The 25,530-nt window shown below is 26.1% G+C and overlaps 2 protein-coding genes across 2 annotated transcripts; one reads left to right on the top strand and one right to left on the bottom strand.

Annotated features, from left to right (window-relative positions):
* Positions 1-239: 239 nt before the first annotated feature.
* Positions 240-18,856, top strand: LOC119677567 (glutathione-specific gamma-glutamylcyclotransferase 1-like). Its single transcript, XM_038088971.1, has 5 exons — positions 240-298; positions 14,199-14,916; positions 15,919-15,954; positions 17,096-17,174; positions 17,314-18,856. The coding sequence occupies exons 2-5, from the start codon at positions 14,647-14,649 to the stop codon at positions 17,748-17,750; spliced, it is 822 nt and encodes a 273-aa protein (XP_037944899.1). The 5' UTR covers positions 240-298; positions 14,199-14,646; the 3' UTR covers positions 17,751-18,856.
* A 73-nt stretch (positions 18,857-18,929) lies between these two features.
* LOC119677566 (26S proteasome non-ATPase regulatory subunit 13-like) lies at positions 18,930-21,715 on the bottom strand. Its single transcript, XM_038088970.1, has 7 exons — positions 21,492-21,715; positions 21,312-21,425; positions 21,099-21,234; positions 20,733-21,035; positions 20,578-20,669; positions 20,184-20,448; positions 18,930-19,139 (listed from the first exon to the last, which is right to left on the bottom strand). The coding sequence occupies exons 1-7, from the start codon at positions 21,599-21,601 to the stop codon at positions 19,011-19,013; spliced, it is 1,149 nt and encodes a 382-aa protein (XP_037944898.1). The 5' UTR covers positions 21,602-21,715; the 3' UTR covers positions 18,930-19,010.
* Between the last annotated feature and the right edge of the window lie 3,815 nt (positions 21,716-25,530).

Genomic DNA, 25,530 nt, shown 5'->3' with positions numbered 1-25,530 from the left:
GTCACAAAAAGGGAAAAAGTTCAATAAATAAAATAGTAACAAAAATGCCTTAATATATAATCAAATAATAAAAAATGAAATAAAAAACAAATTCTTTAACGTAAACAAAAATATTGACAAATCGGAAACAAATTTATGTGAAACATCAAAACAATTTTAAGAAAATTACATTGATAACAAAAATCACAAAGTTTTCAAGGAACAAAAAAAGAAAGTGGAATACTTCAAAAAAAAAAATAAATAAAAATTCTGAAAAAATTTATGAAGACAAAAATATTTTTTTTTAAATATCAAGAAGGTAAATATAAAATATTTTTATTTTTTTTTTATTTATACCTAATTAAAAAAAGAAATATTTTATGTGTTAACAGTACGTAAATATCTTGCAAAGATACTTTTTAATTTTTTTAAAATATTTAAGTTTATTTTTTTATTTTATGTTAACATTTGTTATTGTGTTTCTGTCATACAATTGACAGACGATTGAAGTGTTTTACATTATTCAGAATACATATATGTACATCGCATTCATAACATTCCTCTGTAGAGTTGATTGTCTACATTCCGGAATGCTGTTTACTAGCAAATCAACTGCACTCTTATTCAAGAGCATCCACCATAAAAATGGATTACAACCTAATTTTACCTTGCTTTAGTATATAGCGTGCACATTGATAGTGTCAAATTCAAGGTCACCATGTCATACATAAGTCTATTATACAATGTATGTCTGATAAAATATAATTTGATATGGTCTTACTCATTAAAAACATATACATATAAAATATTTTACACAATTTTTTATATGTATATTTGTATGATTTCATCTAAAACTCATTTATTAACATAAAAAAAATCAATAATAAATATATAAAATCTTTTAGAGACACACCAAAAAATATTTGATTGCAAAATACTCTTACATGTAAATATCCTTGAACTTCATACACAACATGAGATACATTATTTTTTTATTGTTTTATAATTATGACATAATTATGACTACGCTTAATAAGACAATTTTTTTTTATTAAAAATTATAAGGTTTTGTACATGTTTCATATAAAAAATTGATACCTTAAATTTACACTCACCTTTAAAAAAAATTAAAATATTTTATCTACTTTAGTCTTTTATAATTTAGTGAACCTAAAATATTTAATTTATAAAAAAAATCTTATTAACATTTGTAAGCAAATTAGTTCATCATAAATGTCGTATAAATTGCCCCCCACTAAATTAAAATCATATCAATTACACTAACTACAAGAGCGGTTAATGCTGGCTTTAAGAACGGCCGAAACTACATACCGGAGCTACTCGTTTGTCGACTCAAGTACGACGACCAAGTGGCGTTCATCACACCCGGCACTACGCAAGCAGATCCTTGCGGGTTACGACAAAAACAGCGATTAATACTCAACTTAGCTTAAATATGTTTTGTAAAGAAGTAAAGTTCAAGCTGCTAACAGCACACCAAATTTTTAACATATTAAAAAGATCAGATAGAATTTATTCTATTAGACATTATTAAGCTCTTTTCTTAGCTAATAACCCAATTTTGAACCAGGCTACAGAACCCGTAGTTATTATTGCTTCAATTGTTAGGCATTTAAATTTAAAAGTACTACAGGTTTTGCTCTTCAAAAAAATTAAAATATTTATAATATTAAATATTTTCGATCATATCAGAAAATCATTGTAAATATTGGTTTTTAATATATATTAAAATTTTTGTTAAGTAATAAAAAATAATGTTAAGTACTTACATATTGCATAAAAAGGTTATTTTCTGATATAAAAAAAACTATTAGTTCGTTAGATATATAATTAGATTAGATATGGTAATAAATCAAAACAAATCAACTGTGATAATTAAACAGGACTAATTAGAAAATAGAGATTGCATGGCCAATTAGTGCAGATAAATTAAAAAAATATATATACATATACCTACATCTGTATATATATTTATATATATATAATATATTGTTCCACTTTTATAAAGCACCATTTGACATTTCATACTTTGAAGCGCATTTAAAAATTGCACCTTCTCGAAGACCTATCTTTAAACATTTGACTATATAAATATTTCCATTAATAAATCAGTTGGCAAAACAAATTTTAAGAAAAATTTTAAAACATAAATATTATTATTATTTTTTTTATTTAATAAAAGAATTTGTAAATATAAATATTAAAATAAATGCCAAACACTTTAAGTAGGTGATAAATATTCAAATAGAAAATTTATTTAAAATAGCAAATGAACTCATAAAAGAGTTTTGAGGCTACCGGTTTGTTTAATGGACTCAGACACTTTCGATTTGTTTTGACTTCATTATTATAGTTTTTTTATTTTATTTATTTATTTCTGTTTTTGTTGGCATTTAAATATTCTATTTTCGACCGGTTATTTATGTTAATATAAGTTAAAAATATGTGTTATATAAATTCTTGTCTAATATATTTGTATTATATTTAGTACATAGGCATACAAACACACCCCTCTTTTAGAACTCGTGTATGAATAAATAACCTAAACTATTTTCATAACATTAAATCTGTAATATTGTTTGGTTTGTTAATCTTTGAAATTAATTAATATTTAGAAATTCTGTTAAATTAAAAATTTTTTTAGTAAATAGAGATCTAATGGAATCAAATTATACTTATATCTAGTTTTGCCACTTTTTACCAGTTCATATGTTAAGACAATTAATTAAATTTTGAAATAAATTATATTATTTTATTAAGTGTTTTTAAAAAATTAATATTATGTAGTAATATTTGTATAATACTCACTTTTAGTTATCAATATATTTATTATTATTATTTTATGGTTATTAGGAGAGATAAATGTACATCACAATCTATTAGGTCGATTGCAATTTGGATATTAGATCTATCTCTGGCTAAAGTCTGAACTTTGTCAAATAAAAGCTAGGTGATAATATTTAGCTTTTATATTATTTAATAAATAAATAATATGTCTTCGATCTATATATCTAATAGGATCTATTGTACTGGTTATCCCTGGCTACTATATACTAGACGCATTAAAACAAATTAAGGCTATTGATAAATTTAATAGTGTTTATTGGTTCGATATTCCGATCCCCAACCGGTTTAATGATAATAAATATATATGACAATGTTTTAAAAATATTATATTAAAAAATTATATTAAATTATCCATGGGTTTTTTCTAAGAAATATATAGTTTGTGTAATAGTATTTATTTAAAATACTATATGATGATCATTATTGAATGTCCTAGTAATTTATAATAAAACTTTTTTAAAATAATATTAAATTATTAAAATATTAATATTATTTAATATTTATATTAAAATATTAATATTATTTAATTTAATACTAAATAATTAAGGTTTTATATATTTGTGAAAATTTTTGGAATGAGTTAAATAATTTATGGAAAATTAAAAATTGGAAATGATTGGTTTATACGCTTATAGTTAAAGACCCTGTAAAAGTTTATGATATAAAACTCTACAGGTTTATACATTTCTTTTTATGCTCCTACTTTTATATCTTGTTTTTTTCTTGTGTCTTTAATGTACAACTTTTTTTAAAAAATATATTTTTAAAACTTTACCACAAAACATTCTTTTAAAATTTAAATAAAATTTTTTTATAATATAAATGTTTAAGCAAACATGTATTTTAGTTAATATATTTTTTTTCAAATAACCATTTTATCACCGCCTTACGTTGGACTTTGGATCTACTTGTACAAAGTGGAAGACCCGGTGAACATTTATTTTTTAAGTTCTTAAACGATTTCAAGGCTTTGCAAATTCTTTAAGTGGGCTTTTTTTATCGAATTTTTTCTTCTACCTTCAATATATCTAGTTTAATAAAAATATCTAAGAACTTTCTTCAAAATGTTTATAGGGAATTATAATAATTTTTTTTTTTTTGTAATTTTTGTTTTTGTTTTGCTCACATTTCATAACATAAAATTTGGTTTGCGTAAATTCGAGCAATATTTTTACTTTTTCTTCTTGTATATAAACAATAAAAATTTCAAAAAAAAAAACAATTAATTTAAAAATATTAACACTCACAGCAAATTATATGCGAAAATATACATACATATATATATTTATTTTATGCATTATTATGTATGCCAAGCAAATCATTTTCGGCTAAATGTTTTTGATAAATATGTTCGAGTATGTCTGGGGCACGTGTCCCAGACGTGTTTGCCAAAAACCAAAATAAAATTACTATATACACACATTTCTAAACAAAATAAAAATAAAATAAAATTCGCACAGAAAGCAAAAATTAAATAAAAATATTGGTTCAAGCAGTTATTTAGAGCACGCTACGTATCTACTCGTAATTGTGCAATAATCTATAATCTAATATAATATATAATCTATACTATAATCTTATGTATGAAATATTTCAGATTAAAATTTTATCAGAAATTTAACCTATAAATTAAACAAAACAAATATAGACACGTACTGGCAGTGCTTCCTCAACAGCTGTTCAAACTATTTTCGAAATTACAATCGTTATCTATCAACGCCTATTATGAGAAATATTACAATATTGACGCACCCAAAAGTTGTTGCCATGGAGTATCTACACACAAGTTCACTAGAAAAATAACTGATGAAATTAGTAATTAATTATTTGAAGCCATTATTTGAAGTCAAAAATTCCCTTCAGCAATTAACTAATGTTTTGAGTCACCTAAAAGAAAACATGTTATGAGTATTTTTCTGGTAAAATATTTCGTGTATAATTATCTCTAACTGTTTTTCGTATATAATTATAATCATTTAAAATCTTTTCGAATACATCAATTCTTTTTAGTTCAAAGTAAAATTTTTTTTATTTTTATTTATATTTTCTATTTTATTTTTTTATCATAAACTGTTTGATAAGTATTACAAATGCTGGGGGAAATAGTTCACTACCTCTATGTAGGTATTAGTTTTTTATTTAAAATTTAGATTTAAATTTAATTTAAATAAACAATAAAAAAGAAAATCTGAAGCATTAAATAAAATATTACAGGGTTTATATCATTTTGATAAAACGTCAATCACTAGAATTTTTATTGATTTGCTTCAAATTATCCATTACTCCTAAAATTTTGTTTAAAATTCTGATTCAATTCACTCCCACAAATATTATAAATAAATATTTTTTATTAATTCTATATTCATAATGCAGTAAATGGCATATCAGTAGTTAAATTCATGGATCAAAATACAGACGGGCCTCAAAATCGCATCATAGATCTATAATACCACATCCATGTAGCTTTGCCAATATTACCATCGTTTCTTTTGGGATTAAATTATTTCATAATAAAATATAATTTTAGGAACTAATAATGAAGCTTTTAAAATTACTATTCATTCTTTAAATTAAACAAATGATTAATGTAATTTGAAAATTTCTTGGCCATTCTCCACAGATAGAGAAGTTTTTAGCTTTATCTTTATTGTGACCGAATGTTTTACACTGAAATTTTATTTCATAGTCTCCAAGTCGTTGTTCGTTTGCTTTTACCGCCTAACTATCTATCTTTTACAACCCTAAATATTGTAAATATTGGTCTAGCAGTTATATTATCTAAATTTTTTCCAGGAAATCCAAATGTGTCTTATTTTCCGCAGAATTGTATATAAGCAGAATTGCATATTTAAGTAAAATTTTTTATATTAAAATTATATAAATATAGTATACAATTATATATAATCTTCAAGTTTTCTATTATATTACTAAGTTAGAGGTCTCTATGTTAATATAAATAGAATAATTACAAATATGCAAATACATTACATTCAGTGGATTTTATTATTTACTAAGCCCAATTTTCAGACCAATAGAATTTTTTCAAACATGTATCTTAAATATATACTATTATACAATAATATACGTTATCATAAAAATATTTATTCAAAACTATTAATTGGTTATAAATTTAATATTTGAAATCAGACATTAATTTCTTATTAGTAATATATAATTAAAACTATAATTTCCTATAAAAATATGTCCTTTACTATTTAAAAAAAACTAAGGAAGTAGTACATATCACTTGTAGGCGTCATAATGTCTGCAATAGATTTGAGAAAACGAAGAACAACGAAAGAAAGAGATAGCACGAGTTTAAAGAATATCAAAATAATAAATATCTTAATATTTTCATTAATCAATTAAATTAAAAATTAAGTACAATTTATAATCAGAATTTATATTCTTACATACATGTTGTAAAATATATTAAAAGCTCTTAAAAATCAGCTAACTTTATATAAATAAAAATAAAATTAATCTAGACAAATATACAAAATAATAACAATGAATAAATTGTTATTACTCGGTACTACAGCCTGAACGTATAATAATATATACATAAGAAGTATATGTAAACAATAAAGAAAATCAAATAAAAGTTTATATAAAAATGTGTAGACTATTTTTTTTGACTCTTATCATGATTATACACCCCGTATTTTTTTTAAAATTACTTAAAGATAATTATAAACAAAAATAAAAAAACAAAACACGTACAGTTTGTACGTTTGAATAAAGAAAAAAGTTTTTCTAGTCTGAGACGGTCAAGTTCCTCCATTCTTATCAGCAAATTAATGCAAATTCTTTTTTATTCAAGTATAAATCCATAAAATAAAAATACAAGTTCTATTGGCACCGGTAATGACGTAGTTGATAGGTAATATATATAAGTAGTTGTAGATGTGAATATACATTGAGTTTAAAAAAAAACAAATAAATTAAAAGTGAAATAAATTTAAAAATAAATTTAAAAATTAGCACAGTTAAATGGTACGCATAAAGAGCAGGTATTAAAGAAACATATATATAATATCTACATCTTTATAATATTATATATATATGTCTATATATGTTAAATAATATAATGGTAGTAGTGTAATTAAGTAACCAATTTTTAGATTTTTGATAATAAAAAATATCTCAAAAAATCAGTATAATTATGCGATTGATATCAACTTTAATAGTGTTTTTTTACATAAAACCTGTGACGGTCAAGTTCCTTTTTTTTTTTAAAAAAATTAATGCAAATTCTTTTTTATTCAAATATAAATCCCTAAAATACGAGTTCTATTGACATCGGTAATGACGTAGTTGATAGATAATATATATAAGTAGTTGTAGATGTAAATATACATCATATTTTAAAAAATAAAAACTAATAAATTAAAAGGAAAAAAAATTTAAAAATAAATTTAAAAATCACCACAGTTAATTGGTACACGTGGAGAGCAGGTATTAAGGAAACATATACATAATATATACATCTTTGTAAGATTGTCTATATATACCATATATAAATAACATAATAGTTGTAGTGTAATTAATTATAGTATAATTTTTTATTCAAATATAAATCCATAAAATCAAAATACGAGTTCTATTGGCGCCGGTAATGACGTAGTTGATAGATAATATATATAAGTAGTTGTAGATGTGAATATACATTGTATTTTAAAAAATAAAAACTAAAATAATAAAATTAAAAATAAATTTAAAAATTAGCACAGTTAATTAGTTCGCGTGAAGAGCAGGTATTGAAGAAACATAAATATAAATCTACATATACGTTTCTTTGTAAGATAGTATATATATACCTATATATTAAAATAATATGGTAGTGGTGTAATTAAGTAACTAATTTTAAAATTTTGTATAACTAAAATATCTCAAAGAAATCAACATAATTATGCGATTATCAACTTTAATGGCGTGTTTTACATAAAAACAAATTATTTATTTATTATTTACTATTAAAACTTAATAGTTTTTCAATGAGTTATATTGCAATATTTAATATGAATTAAAGTTAATTTATTCATTAAATTTTTTTTTTAAAAAATTATTAGTTAAAAATTTGTCTTTGAAAACATCTATTAGCTTAGTTGTTCGTATATAATTTTTGGACTGGTAGTGTCAGGAATTAAATCCTTTCTAATCTAAACCATAGACTCGCTTATTACATACAAAGCGAACGTTAAATTAACGTTATTTAAATTAAGAGTATTGACAATTTATATTGCGTAGTCAGTAACAAACCTAACAGTTACTGTGTTATTAATCAGAACTAACGCATAAACCAAAGCTATATAAATTAACTTGATCATTATATATAATATAATTTTCTCTAAGTTTGCTAAGAAGATCATGGATAAGATTAAAGCATTAATTAATCATAGTATAGTGGTGTTTTGAAAACTAATTCATTTGATCTCTAGCTGCCAATAAATATGGATATACTTAATATATTTCTAAAGTTTATTTTCATTTTTATTTAAATCTATGGAAATAAATAATTTATTTTATCGGACAAATAAAAATATACGCTAGAGATAACTCAATAAATATCAGAAACGTAACAGTCAGTAACTGATTTTGAATAAATAAACTTTGCTGATATATATAATCACTGTATATTACGCACTTTCTCACATTGTCACCAAATTGCTTTTATTTTTCTTTTTTATTTAAGATTGTTGATAGTACTTATAGAACAGACAGTAGTATCTATTAGACTTAGTACTGAAAAAAAATAACAGTTAAATGACCTCATTCACTTATCTATAACACTTTGCTTCCGATTTAATATCAGTTAATGTTGTTTACAAAAATATTTTTTCAAATCTAAAATAGCTAAATTTAAATCTATTTTTGCTAAATTAATTTAATAATTTGTTTTAATTCTTTAAAAGTCATTTTAAATACTTGAAACCTATTAAGATATAGAAGTACTCACATGAAAAAATTTATAGGAATATTTATAGTTAGAGATAAAAATCAGGGCTACGAAACCAGCAACCTTTAGATTACATTTGATGTTTGTAAATATAATGTATGGGCTTATGCGATCTTATGATATATATTTAATGTTTTTTAGTTCGCATTGTAAATATCTTTTAAATAAAATAGTCAATATTTCCTTTAAAAAAAAACTAAAGGGTCTCCTTTGAAATTTTAAAAAATTTTTGGAAGACAATTTTACTATAACAACCAGTTTACTTCATAAGGCCTAAGTGAACCTTACTTATTTCAAATGTATTGTCTTAATTATCTATTTATTTAAGATAATGGCAAACTTTAATTTATCGCTTTCCTACTCCTTTGCAACCTACTACTTTTCCACTAATGAGAAGGTGACAACTTTGATGTTGAATGCCTTCCTCTGAGGCATTTATTGAAAAATTCCCCACCTCTGCATATTAAATTTGAAATAAATTTAATTTACGTAAAAATTTGCGATATCGTTTAATTTATAAAATAAGTGCAAAGGTTAGGGTTTTTCATTAATAGATAAATTCTTCATGAAACTGATATTTTCAATTTTTAAACATATTTAAAACAAAAATTGCCCAACGTGTCTTGAATTAAGTTATAATATAAACTTTAAGTAAATTGTATTAAAACATATAGATTGAATACTACTACGTAAGAGGAGCGGATATCGATAGAGATCTGAGAGTCGATTCAGTCGAAAAATACATTAAAGATCGTGCACTGAAACTGTTCAACATAATTAAATAATAACCTAATACTCTACAACCTAAAAATACAATGAAATCTGATAAACACAGGCAGATACAAAAGCATTAGATCCATTATTTCATAAAAGCTCCGTATTCAGTTATTCTTAGTGTGACTTAAAAATGTCCACAGGTAAAATAGAGTCAAGATGATGAATCACCAACAAAAAATTAATATCTCTACATCACTTATTTTAATACACAACCAACATTAAAATATAAACATTTTTGATAGGTAATAATTGTTTAATCCATGTTGAAACAAATATAGTCTTATCAAATAACATCAACTTAATATGATATTTTAAATATTATTAATTAGTAAATTAAATAGAAAACATGAAAACTATATACGTTATCATTTCAAATATTATTTTAAATAAAAGTGGTAATTCCTCAATTACAAATATGGATCACCAATAGTGATAAGTTCATTCAAGATGACAATGCAATTTCTCTATTTGACCCGAGTTCATCAATTTTACATCATTTTTTCTACATACAAAAATAATTCTATTCTTATCATAAAATCCTCTTCTCAACAAATATACAATAGTTTCATACGATTTATAAAGAATTAATGAATTAATATAGAAGTAATTCAATTAGTGTACATTCCCTATAGAGCACAATTGCACACGCCACTATTAAACTATTTAACTAAAACGAGCAAACAATTTAATATTTATAATAAAAAAACTACAAGAATATCTACAATATATACTCTACTCACAATGTAGGTGATAATTTGGATCGCGCATGACATAAGAGCGTGACCGTCTGATTTATTGTTAATGTGTGAAGACTATATATTAAAGTGACGTACAGTCAGTCGATATGCACTTCTGCAAGTAGTGATTATGCTACAGTTGATGTAGGTAGTTACAGATATTTGCACATCTAAATACATTTTTATCGGCAAAGAGTTAGTGATATTAACCACCTTATTAAGTACCTTATTACTTGACTTAATAGACATACATAGTTCACATATAGTACTAGAGATCTTTAAAGTACATAAAAGTGGTTAACTTGATGCCTTTCTTACCATTTATATATGTAGATTCTGTGCATACGATACGGTTCTAATGTGTTTTTGTGAACAACACCAATACTTTTGAATACAGAGGTCAGTCTTTTGTCTATTGCAAGTCAGTAGGTCAGTATTTTGTCTATTGACGCAAGTTTTAAAAAAATGTGCAAACCAAACTGTTTCGAAATTGTACTTTCCGGTACTTGTATTTAGTTATTTAATATACAGTGAAAGCTTTCTTGAGCAGACATTAATAGAACCAGCAATTCTGTCCAGTTAAGACAACGTACTTTGTATGAAAACTGACAATTAAAGAATAGTATCTACCAGTTAGTATTTACCAGTTAAAAGGTGTACGTTTGTAATAGCGTTTGTGTGACAGAGCTTACACTGCAATAATAAAGCTTTATTTTATGTTTATATATTATATGTTATATAATTATTATATATAATGTAAATATAATATATTTTTTATTTTAAATGTGTAATACTCTCTTTTACATTACATACAAGTATGTTCTTTATTTTTTATTTATTTTTTTTATATAAAAAAATGTATTTTTTTTTTAAATGAATTACTAAAACTTCCTCTTACTCTATTCTTTGTTTTAAATAAATTTTTAAATAAACCTTCAGAGTAAATAATTGTTTTTCTACGTAAGACAATGTAGCAACACTTTTCTTGAGAACTAATATCTCATGTACTTTTGAGTAGTAATCAATCTCAATTTGGGGCATTTTCAATTTCTGTTGCTTTAAGTATACAAATTGTTATTTTGCAGATTAGTTCTCGCCGACAAAATAATCTACAAAAGCGATAGCAAATATTTTTGTTTACATTCTGTCTATGTCTATACCCTAAAGAACTGGAAAATAGAGGTACCGGCTACTTTTACACACACAAACATTTCATATTTTCACATATAAACTAATTTCATTAAGTAATAAAATTTGCTTTCTAAATTATTAAATTTTCTACATTATCAAATACTTACACACAAGCATATCAACTCATACATTATTAGATTTCAGAATGCTTCTTATGAATTGTATGTCATGCAATATTTTATAGAACAATAATCGTTGAAATGAATTATAGTTGGCACTTTTACAACTTCTGTGGAAGATATCAAAGCAAAAAAAAATTTTGCAAAATTTTTCGGTATCTGAACACCTTGAACCTATTCGAAATTTTCGAATAAAAGTTCAGTATCAAGGCTAGTCAAAATATTGTGCAAAACTATTTGCATAATTGCACACACGGGTAAAGTTTTTTTGGCGTCAATCTCACTTAAATAATTAATTTGTTTAGAGACTCTTCTGCCTATTTCAGCAGCTGTACTAATATTTTTCACACCTCAAAATGGCTCTCCCCATGCGCCGCTGTTTTCATTAGCAAAAGCGCAATTCAAAATTTTGCGCATGAATCAAGTTTTATTTATTAATTTATTAATTTAAATTACGATATTCTAAGCAATACTCTCATTTTTTATTTATATAGATCTTTTAATGTCACTTAAGAATTTTTTTTATTTCAATGTAATCAAATTTGTAGTAAATTCCTATCAAAATATGGGTGGGTTGCACCCTGAATGAATTCCAAATAATTCAATAGTTTTTCATGATTAACAGACGATAAGACTTCCATGTCAAGAACATCAATTAACTACATTAATTAATTAACTACATTAGTCTACTTTTATTATTGCTATTATTATATATAGAGTTTTCACATTCAATTTTCAGTTGGAATTTACGTATCAGAATAATAGACCGACCTAGTGTCTGATTTGTTGTTGCGTTTTTTTTTATACTCACTTTTTGCAGTCAATAAGAAGAATCTACACCCAATATAAGAGACTAAACCACCCTTTAAAAATAAATAATAACAATTGTTAGTCATTCATTCAAAGGTAAAAGTCCAACTTCTAATAACACGCTTTCAATAATCAACGGCAAAAGTTAAAGGTAATAGGCTTTAATATTTAGAAATTTTAATTCATCTAAACCACACTGTTTATTTATATGGTGTATTTATAATTATATTTATTATAACATACTAATAATATTATATATATTATATAAACTGTTAACATGATAGATATTATAGGATCTTGGGTTTCGATACCTTCATTTGTAGAGTGGAACACTAGAAGAAACGAAATATAGTTAAAGGCATTAATAAGACCTGTACTCTAAAGCTGTTTTCCAATCAGGATCAATAGTGAGAAGTAGTTAGTGCTATAGGTTGTTAATGAGGCGTACTTGAGTTCTTTTAGTATTATATTGTTAATTCAATTTCATATAATATATTATGAACTGTAATTACAAGTTTTTCAAAAAATATTTTTATATCGTTTATTAAATAAAGCAAAAAAAAAATATAAATGGATAAATAAATTATAAACAATATAAAACACTAAAAAGAAATTTTTATATATCTTTGAAAGAAAAAATTATATTCCAAAACTTGTTCACTATTTCTTATTAGATCTATTTATATAATTTTATTTACGTTGTTATTAAAAAATAGGTCAAATATATAAACGAATAAAAAAATAATATGCGAATTTCATCCGAAAATTTTCTTCCATTTAAACAAAGGAATTTTTAAAACATATTATGTATATATATATATATATTATAATATTCAAAATCATGATGTTTTCAAAACAAAACAATGAAGTGACAATTCAAAATAAATTTGGAATTTTATTTATTTCTTAAAATCGGAATTTTAAAAATATTAATAAGACGTCATCTTTTATTATTATGCTTTAATAAAACAAAAATCCAAAAACCTAGTTCGTACTGTCATAAGATAATGCATATTTGTTATATTAGTTGTATTCTAGAGGTACAGAAATTATTCTTTTAAAAATACTGAACTAAACACATCTAAAATAATAAACAATATAATATATATTATATATAAAACAATATGTTAAAAAAATTTTTTATTGATGTTTGACACTTTCTATTACGTATTAATGTCTCTATCTTAAAAGAACTATTTTTCCAAATTCCGATATAGTCTCTATCAGTTATACTAAACGCCTCATATATAATTATATATAAGTATCATTAAAAACTTTCAATTTCTTTTCATTGATATATAATGGAATCATACTCGTACTGTAAATTCCTAGTAAATGTCTCGTATGTATTTATATACAGTTCACTCTACAAAGTTCAACACTTTTGAATGAATCTTATTACATAAACGTAGTTGCATTTCCGTCTCGTATATATTTATATAAAATTTTCTTTTTAAAGTTCTACAATTTTTTATCAATTTTTGAACTATATATAGGAAGATGCAATACCGTACCCTTGATATATTATACAATTACTGAACTAAACACGCGTTTCATATTCCGTACAATCAGTATATTACACCCATATTATTTAAATCGTACAATTAAATCAACATAACCATGAAATAGACAACAAAATTTTGAATAAATTTATATATATATATTATTAAGATCTAAGTATTCACTTTTTTATGTCAAAATCTAAATTTTATTATCTACATCAAAATACATTTTTTTTTTCATATATATATTTTCTAGTTGATTCAATGGCACTAACAATAACTTCAAAGTAGGGAAGATATTGACAAAACAATTCTAATGGACGATAATATATGAAGATACCACCCAAAATGCAATATGTTTTAATGCTTGAGAAAAACATTTTTAACGATTTTGAAATTGTTTTAAAATTCTAATAAAATATCGATGTCTTGCAAAACACAAGTACAACAATTGCGATATTCTCAAAATATTCATCAGGACGTGCATTTGCGAAAACCCGCACAGACGTGGTACTACAAGCATAAACGTAGTAAACATCTAACCATCTGCAATATATCACCTAAGAATATACATCCAAAATTATTGGAAAGCTAACAATAGTTTTGTCAAAATTTTTAGTTCATATGCACAACAATTGCAGTATTTTAAATTAACGTTTTGTTAAATTATTAAATTAAAAAAGGATACAAGTACACTGTGAAAAATGGCGCACAATAATCACAACTTCCAATTGCCCGATCATTTCATAGAACTCTTTAGGAATGGTAATTTCGTAGATCCAGACGAAGATGCAGCAATACAATCAAATCAACTTAATGCTAATGATGATACGACTGTGGCTTGGGTGTTTGGGTATGGATCTCTTTGTTGGTTTCCAGGCTTTGACTTCAGCAAATGTATAACTGGATATATACGCGGATATTCAAGGAGATTTTGGCAAGGGAATACAACACACCGCGGTACTGAAGAAAAGGTTAGTATTTTGAATGTGTAATATTTAATATAACTTTCAGCTAAATTATGTATTATTATTAATTGATTTATTGTTATTAAATTTAATAATATTTTAATTAATTATATATTCGTAATATAATTATTTATCCTATATCTTACAAAATTATATAGTTTTATTTAGAATTAAATAAAACTTAATGTAATACATTGTATAATGTTGTTTAGATATCCACAAGTAAATAAATTGTTATTATCATATTTATTGCAATGTCATGATAAATTATTAATTTATTACTAACGACGTGATTTGTTAATATTACTAGCAACTTAAATCAATTAACAATAATTTACAAATTAAATTTATTTCAAATTAATGCAATAACCTATTCCATACGTAATTAAGACATTTCTTTACGTGTAATATATGTCTGCATTCTGAAATTCTATAATTAATACTATTATTAACATATAAACTTAAACGTGTCTACGGTTGTAAATCTATTTTTATTAATTATAATGAAATAATAAAGCAATTAATAAATAAACAATTTTATTCAATATATATTATTGGGGCCTTCATAACTATAAAACCGCATAGGCCTTGCATAAGTATTACTCTTACATATGAAATAATGGTATGTAAATCCTTTGCTTTATATGTAATTAAATTTTTGGTGAACATTTTTTAAAAATTGTTGTCTAAGTAATTGCGTTAATATATTTATTTTATATAATATATTAATTTATGTGTACATCAAAAAATTGAATAAAATTTTTATTGTTTTGCAAAATAAACGTGAGCCAACAAAGACGACCTTTTTACATGAAGCGAAAGTAATGCGAAGATATCTGTCATTCTTTTTAAGTCAAGGCCGCAATAAGAAAGAAAACAAAAAATTTTGTTTTATTAATTCCATTATTCTTTATATATTATAAATATTTACATACTTACGTATACAAACAATATGTTATTATTATTTATTTTATTAATTTATATATTATTGTTTTTTTTTGCTTACAGCCCGGACGTGTCGCTACACTCATTGAGGACAAAGAAGTAAGTAATATATTTATACACTATTCATGTCGTACATAAATACATACCATATATATATAGACAATTTCTACAAAAATCATGATCGAAATATTTTAATATTTCTCCCTACTATTCATTCTCTCGGAATGGTCTCAAAACTATAAAAATTATTTGCTAAAAATATCGAAAACTTGTGATTTAGGTAATGTGGATTTAATTAAAAGTGTTGTGATAGTTTCCATGTCAATTGTTAGCGCCGATCAATAAATAATTAGTTAGCTAATCAACTATATCCATGAATTCATAATTTGAACGGCTTATAAATCTTCCAAAGACGGAATCAAAGAAAAAATCTTAAAAAAGTAGATGATAGCCTCATTTTAGGAATATAGCAGTGACCACTATCTAAGGGACTATGTCCGTGAATTCACAATGAGAACGGCTTTTAAATCTCCTAACGACAAAATCAAAGAAACCTGAAAGTAACATGTTGTCAGTATCAATATTATGATCGATTGTCGGTATGATTGATATGTACTAGAACTATGGCACACAGAAGCTGGATTCAAATATCACCAAGTTCTGAAAACATGCTTTTAAAAATATTCGTAAAAGTTTAATGGCTCCGTCTTAGAAATATAGTTTTGGTGTGATTGGTATGTATTAGAACTATGGCATACAGAACCTAGATTTAAATCTCACTAAGATCTGAAAACATGCTTTCAAAAAATCTTTGAAAAATGTTTGATGGCTACACCTTAGGAACATAGCTTTAGCCACACCTTATCTCGCAAAAAATTATGCCCACTACAGAATTTAATAGGTCTATACGTGGTTTAAAATCAGACAGATTAAGATAACCTGACCTAGACTTTAGCTTCGATCCATTGAAGTGCTCAGATTTCTTCACCCAGGCTAGTGTCAACTAAGATACTCTCGCTCATTTACATCACCACAAATCATAAACAACACTCTTCTCACTCTTCTTGTTTGTTCCAAAAAACAACAACCGAAGCTAGAAGTATTATACAAAGAAAAGGAATATTTATTAGATTACCATAAAAGAAATTGTGTATAATAATAAAAAGAAACTATGCTATTTATACCATTTTATTATATCAATTTAGAAATATCTAAATAATTTATCTAATTTAATTTTCAGGGTATTACTTGGGGATGCGCATACAAAATTTCTGGCAATACTGCTTTGGAATATTTAAAACAGAGGGAGTGCACCCTAGGTAAATAATACTAAAATATATATAAAGAAATAATGATATTATATTTGTTTATAATTGCATTTATATTATAAATAAAATAATCAAAAACTGTATAAATATTATAAATTCCATAATAACCACAATATATATTTTCTTTCAGGTGGTTACGCTACTATTGAAACAAAGTTCTATCCCCGTGTTGCTTCTTATGACACTCCATTCAGTGGTGAGGCAGTTGAAGTGTTAATGTACATCGCAACTCCAACTAATGTGCATTGGCTAGGCGAAGACACACCACAAAATATAGCAACACAAATTGTGGAATGCTCTGGTTCAACTGGACACAATGTGGAATATTTAATACGTCTCGCAATATTCATGCGAGAAGAAATTCCGGATGCTGAAGATGGAAATTTATTTGAGTTAGAATATTTAGTTTTAGAAGAATTACAAAAACGACAAATACCACTTTGGTCAGTAATGGGCGCAAATCCAGAGCGTATACGCAGAGACTCCCATGAGAATATCAGACGTCCACCATCATTCGAATTCACATCGCGCATAGTTGAACGTAAACTTCGTTGCTTAAATATTTAATGAAATGATCACACTATGTAGACCTCTTCGGCATCACTTCAGTTGTCCATCAGAATTTTCATCATATTAGGAGCAGCTGAAGTCTTTAAGTTGTTTTAAATATATAAAAAACCATAGTTCGTATTATCATTGAGGCGGCAATTATAGTTAATTGCAAAGAATTGTTGTGAAAATATTAGACGTGGAATAATAATTTACGTCTAGAATTATTGAGCTTAAATCTTATTGGAAGTCTAAGCAATGCCATTGGATTCACGTTTTACTTTTATAAGACCTATGATGGATTGTATCCTGAACAAGGTAGCTAATAACCAAACGCACAATTTTATATTTTTTTAAGGATGGAAGTCTATATGTACCATACGTTAAATATATGCAACAATTCTCCTTAAAGTATCGAACCTCTATCATCATTTGAGTCGACATAATAACTATAATCAACTAACCATAAGACATTTTAACTGAATAACAATATTGGAGAAAATCAGAATTCTGCAATATTGGCTGTTTTTCAAACGAATTCTCATCTGACTTCAAGTATCCACGAAATTTACAAACGGATTCGCTGAACAAAACCCTCATTGCTTAAATATTAACAAACAATTAACGCAGTTTGAGTTATATAGCTTAATGATACTTTTCCAAGGACTTTTATAAAAATATAAGACAACTATCTTCAGTTCAATCAATGTCCTTTTAGCATAACTAATTGCAAACTGCGTTGCTTAAATATTTTTAAGAAACGCAGTTCGTACTAACCACTCAGCGCCTTTTGCAGTCTCTAATAAATATATATACCTATAAGTTATTGTCATCTATTTCTTACGAAAATATTCATACCAAATTTTAGTTTAATATCTCTTTAGATTTAGAATTGTATGTTTCGAATTAGTCAGAAAAACAATGAAACTATTTTTATGAAAATTATAACTTAAATTATTCTAAGAGTACTAATAAATTGAAAGTGATACTATTATTCGATAAGTAACAATTAGAATATATAAGACTATTTTATAGAATTTGATATTCATTCAAAAAATGCTAACAAAATTATACATAAATACTCCAAATGAATCACAACCAATAAACAAACATATAAAACCAAACTATTCTTGTTTCTTTATACAAAATTTGGAATTCAAATGGATTATTAAAGATTATTTGTAAAATGTGTTTACATAAATATTTGTATTTTTATTAATTTGATGAAACAGCTGTAGCGAAACATTGTAAAAAAAAATAAACTTAAAACTTAGTGAACTATGTGGTGAGAATTTCAGCAGCACGACTTTCCATGAGTTTCTCCATTGAAGTAATGGATGCCATCCAGTCGTCAACTGTTTTTGCCATTGAAACGATTTGCTTGCGATCCAGTACGCGAGGTTGAACCTGATAAAAAACAAATATAATAAAAAATTTTAATACAATGTATCTTTATTGAAATTAAAATTTAGTTAGTTAAAAGGCATTATATAGAATTTGAAAATAAAAACCTAACAAAATCATATTTAAAGTAGCAAAGCAGCTACTGATAAAAAACCTTTATCATAAATGTACATCTCTTTTAACTATACAGTGCTACAACTCCCCAGTTTTCCTTTGTTTTACAAAATATGCCCTTTTAAACGATTAGTTCTCAGAACCGATACCGTAAATATCCGCTTAAAGAGGTTTCACTATATATAAAATGTTTTATACACAATATATATTACTGTATTGTTATATTATTATTATTATTATAAATCACAATTATTATATATTTTTATTATTATATATTACTATCAAACTCATTTATGTTCCTGACCACAGGGATCTCTCGGGGAATTGTAGGACAGACGACCTCGCAAAGGCAGGCGCTCTTCACCCTAACATTAACTTCTCAGATATAGGCGTTCCACTTGCTACAGATAAACTGACAATTAAACAAAATTACCTGAGCATAGCCAAGCAATACTGGGCTGACGAACCTCAATGTCAGATTTCTAGGTTGACTTTGTCTAATTTAGACAAGAAAATAACTAGTCAGCTACTTCAACTAAGACGGAACCTGTTCAGCACCACGGTATCTGTGCTGACGGGACACTGTGTAATAGGAAGACATGCTATGAGACTGGGTCTTTCCTTTAATGATTTTTGTCGAAGTTGTGGCCTTGAGCACAAGTGGACTTTTTGAGATACAAAGCCGCCACTCCAACCTACCTATCTATATATTACTAATATTATATATGTGAGAACTGTTTAACTATAAATAGCCAATAATATGTAGTTTAGTGTTATCTACGAAATACTTTTTTAAAATTTGAAAGGTTGACATCCTTAACAACAGATACAATCTTGCAAAGGTATCAATGGTATGGTATCAGGGTTGAATAAGAAAATAAAAATATAGAGCTATCAATAATTATAGTAAATATAAATAATTACTATACTCACCCAAGACATATTAACTACACCGGCAACCTGATCAATTTCGCCACGCACTAAATTTTGTGCTAATGCTTTCATAATAAGCAATTCAATATCGCTCAGCTGTAAATTTGTTTCTGCAGCAATATCTTCAAACTTAATTGAACGCTCAGTAGCTTTGCGTTTGAATGTCATTTCCATTAGGCAAAGCAGGGAGATTTTTTGACGCAATTTAATTTCTTGAGCAGCTAAATCCGGAATTTTAGACCAAATTTTTTTCATGTCATTAAATCTAAAAAATATTTCAATATAAGTTCAACGAGATTAAAACATATGCATGTTAGATAGAAAGTATCTTTCTTCAAGTAAAGAGACAAGACTTTTCATCTAACATTGTGTATTGATATTATTTCATATTTACTTTTTTATGTCGCCGGAATTAAATGCATTCAATAATTCAACTAACCATTCATTTTCAGTACCCTTCAATGAAGTTAATATGGGATGTGCTAGCTAAAATAAAGTATGATTTATAAGAAAATTTATGAAAGCAATTAGTAAAATAAAATATTTTACCAATTCGCCAATATTATAAATGCCATCGCCCAATAGTGCCGCTAAACCAAGGAAAAATGCTTGTTGTGGCCATTGATCTTTTGGGTAGTCATTCATAGAACAACCTAAGAATTGCAGTCCACAACGGTAATAATCACTGTGTTTGCCAACGCGACGATAATACTGCGATGCGAGCATAAAGTATTTGCCATGCACAGGTGTGACATTACCAGCTTCTTCAAGTATATCACGCAGTTCTTCAATTATTTTCTTGGTGGCAGTTAAATCGTTCAAATTGGTAAGGTAAATATTGCCTTGCATAACCTGCAAAATTAACATTTTTATATTATTATATTGTTACTGAGAGAAGATTACTATCACTCAAACCTGTATATAAAGCACAGCTTCATCGCAAATTTTCACTTTCTCCTTTAACTTTTCAAGAAATTCTACTGCCTGAGTCTTATCTGAAATATGATCAACAAATACCTCGAGAATGCGTACCAAACCATAAGGATTTATTCTGCAAAAATAATTTTCAAAACAGTCATAGAAAACATAACCTCGTTTATGTAGCGCCAAGCCAACTCTAATACTTACTTTGTTTCGAAGGTTGATATGAAATTAGTGTACAATTGCATTAACGTGTCTTCATCCTGTAGCGTTGGATTATGTACAAACCCATTTAATTTAATAGTCAACTCATTCCACAATCTAAATTTGAATAACATATATATATTAATATTAATAAATTTAATATGCTTCTTGATATTCTCGTACTTCTCATTGTACAATTCTTCTATTGTAGTCCATTCTGCTGCCAAATCCTTATTTGCCGTTTTCTTTTGTGCTGCTAGGTAAGCAGTTACGTTTGCAGTGCCTGAAGACATTATTTGACGAAATTATTTAATACTTTTTAAAAGAAATTTTCTACTTTATGGAGATGAACCAACCAAACCAAATTTTTGCAAATCACAAATCGCCGACGCAAACGTCAAATATATTCGAATATGATGACAGATATGTTCGAAATAATTTAAAGTGCGAATGGTTTGTTCGTAAATTTTCTAATATCAATATTAATATAACATTTACATAACATTAATATTAAATTTTATATATCAGTGGATATATAAATTTACAAAATTTTATATTAAGTTTACCCTAAAAACTAACGAAACATAGCACATATTGCTACATATATATTTAGTTAAAGGAAAATACATAAGATATCTTTTTTATGGCATGTGTTAGTTCGAATAAATTGAAATAAAATAAATTTAAATTTTCTAAGGATTTTTTGCACTGTACTTATGTAAATATTTATTTGTCTATTTATTGTACTTATTTATTATTTTTGATTAAAAGTTTTCAAATTTATACATATATATTAAACATCTTATAAAATTTTCACAATGATAATACCTAAATTACCTAATTTTTATCTAAATTACAATACTCGAAATACCAACATTCGCTGCCAAATCGACATAATTTATTATTTGCTTCAATTTACTATCAGTTTACTCGAACTCGCACACGGCCTGAAATAGGTTAGATTGTATAAATCTGTCTAATCGTAAACTACATGGTGGAGAGCAATAACAAATAGAGTTAAATCTCAGAAAAAAGTCTTACTCTGAAGATTGCGGTCAGAAGATTGAATTATTTCAGATATGTCCCATAACGGCATGAAACGTAACCACATCTTTTCGTTCACTTATATCTTTTGAAAAAAATCGGTTATAGAGATTATTAAAGAAATTCTTTAAAAACGGATCAAATTTTTACAACACATTAAATGATATAGTTTAAGAGCTATGTTAGTTAAGTCAAATATTTCATTATTATTCTTTACAAAACTCCCCAGAATTTATTCAGAATCAATATTAATTTTACACAGTTTAATAAATATAGTACTACAAATATGCCACATATCACGTTGCTGTGATATGCAACATCGCACCAAATTGTAAGTAAAGTTCTATAGTATAGCAACTTATGGAATACAGTCGTCAGTTGCTGTAGTTTAATCGTAATTCAATTAATAATAATTTGTTACTACTCTAGTAGTTGGAGCGGTAACATTATACTTCCATGATTTAATTTTTTTCTTACTGACGTAACAGTGTTATTATCTTGTAAGAGTCCGGACTAAAGATAAGTTCATAGACTTGTCAGATTAGTTCACTTTCACTTGCAAAAAGAAATTGTACATTTTAGCATTATTCTTTTAGCTTGTGTAGGAACAGTGCAAATCTGTAGTATCAGAACACTCTAACCTAACCTAAACTTGGTTTAATATAAAAATAACTAAACTTAATTTAAAATAGTCAATGGATTAAGCACAAAATTTGACATTTCAAATTGTACCTAAATTTAATTATTTAATTATTAATTAATGCACTTCTCATTAAACTTGATATTTATTTATAATCATATTTGTAAATTTAAATTATGATTTGTATTAACTTTATTTTAACTCTGATTGTATTAATGTGTTAAATATAACATCCATTGAATTTTGTATGTTTTAATATGTCAAATTAGTTTACAGTTGGTTAAAAGTTTTGAACGCCATCTGGCGCATAAAGAATTCATTTTCAAACTAATATTTTCTGTACAATGACCTTAAAGAAGTCACAACAAAACACAGCTGACTGTTTGCTACTCTGCTTTCGTGGATTTTTCAGTCATTGCTTTTCCTACACAGCTCACTCTGTTTCCAGATTTAGTAAAAGTCGGTTGTTTTTCGGTAAAATAATATTTTGAAGTAACCAAAATAACAAAAATATTAATAAATTTCATCTATATCATACAATTAATGAAATAAATAAAGTTGAATACAAATAAATAATTGCAAAAAGAAAGTATTGAGTGAGTTTCGTGCATATTTTGACTTTTTGCCTATTTATCAAAACAGCTGTCTCTGAAGTGGCTTATCGAGAAAATAAATATATACACAAAAACATAATTTGATATATATTTTAATAAAAGGATAACTTTTCGATTTAAATATCCTGCGTTCATAATAACAAAAACAAATAAACAATGTATTAAACGCGGCAAAATAAAACTTAAACTACACATCAGTCAATTAAAGAAGTTTGTTTAACAAAGGAAACGTGACCAAGTAAACATAAAAGGTACCAATTAAGTACAAAAATAGATAGAAAAAAATAAAAACGGCCAAAATATTGCAGTATTCAAACAAGAAGAAAATAAACAAATAAATAAAAATTATTACTTTCATTAATGCAAAGTGTAAAAAGTTAACCACAATATCGAAAATTATATAATATTTTACATATTCACGTTTTGTAATTAAATTTGAATTTTACCAATTAAACCGCAAGAAGCGATACAAACAGTGCACAAAGAAATAACCGTAGGAAAATATTGTGTGCCAATTGAGCAGGAGGAAGCTGTGAAGAGTTTTGTGTGGAAAACTCAAAGAAGCAATTTTCAACCGAGAAAGAGGTTAGTTTAACTTTTATATTCTTATCATTTATTTTATCATTTGTTTCTTTTTTTTATTTTCTTTTTTTTTGTTTTGTTTTTTGTTAAATAACGTGTGCACATATATTATTACGCGCATTGCTGCAGGTATTGAGTCATCTTCTGTTTGTTGTGCGAGGCATGTGAACTTCGCTCATGTGGCAGCGCTCTGGCTTTTCTCGGGCGCTGACTATAAATTTTTAGCTTAAATCCTTTAGATGCTGCTGTTGGTAGTCATTTGATTTATTTTTGGATTTTCCGACATAACAACTATTAACAGTGAAATATGCATTTTTTGTTGTGTTAAAATTTGTTTATTCAGACAGCTTGACAACATATTTTGTCTACTTTAAAATTAAAAATTTCTTATCATTTTTTAATAGCATTTTTCTCAGAAAGTATAATTGGTTTTATATAGAAAAAGTACGTATTAAAATTTTTACAGTATTAAATTATGTTTTTATCGTCAATAAAAAACAGAATTTTCTGGGTCACATATTGCGTTTCGTAGCTCAATATAGTCAACAAGAGATAAAATCTAGAGAAATTAATAAAGACAATGGTCTGGGTCACAATTATATTTTGAAAGACACTGCTAAATAGAGCAGATTTTATAATAAAAAAGATAAAATTTAGAGAAATTAATAGAGACAATGGTCTGGATCACAAACATATTTTTAAGGTTACTGCTAAATAGAGCAGGTTAAAAGAATTCGCATCAAGACGGCACACCAGACATCTAAGACCGTATACATATCAACCATAATGTGGTTTATAAAATTGTAGTCCTATTAAGCCATAAGTATGACCAAATGTGCAAATTTTCAAGTTCCCAAGAAAATCCAATTGCATTAAAGCCTTAAGCGTTGGCTAGGAAAAGCTGGGTAGATGAAAATTCTTGTCAGATCCCAAGTCTCCCATAGTTCAAATTAGAAAAAATTCATACTAGTCAGCGGCCCAATTCAGCCTACGCTAACAGTGCTAATAGGTCACTGCATATAAGGAATACATGCAATAAGACTTAGTGTATTTTCTAATGGTTTATGTTGGGGTTGTGCTCTTGGGATGAGAATCAAAAGTGTAATCCACCTTATTTGTAATCTTGAGGTCCCTTTTTTAACTAATCTGGTACTGCTGCTTTTAAAATTAAGAACATAGCCAAGTCTCGTAGATTCCCTTATACTTGTATGGAAATTTGCGCCGTCTTGAAAGGCGGCCATTCGTGCACTAGTTGTTTAAGATTTCTAACTTTAAGGTAATTATTAAGGTTTGACAGAAGATCATTATTTCTGTTTAAGTGAGCTTTGGTGCACAGTGGTGC

This window comes from Teleopsis dalmanni, chromosome 2, assembly GCF_002237135.1.
Source record: "Teleopsis dalmanni isolate 2A chromosome 2, ASM223713v2, whole genome shotgun sequence".
In the NCBI taxonomy this organism is placed as follows: domain Eukaryota; kingdom Metazoa; phylum Arthropoda; class Insecta; order Diptera; family Diopsidae; genus Teleopsis; species Teleopsis dalmanni.
This window is presented reverse-complemented; position numbering and strand designations above follow the sequence as displayed.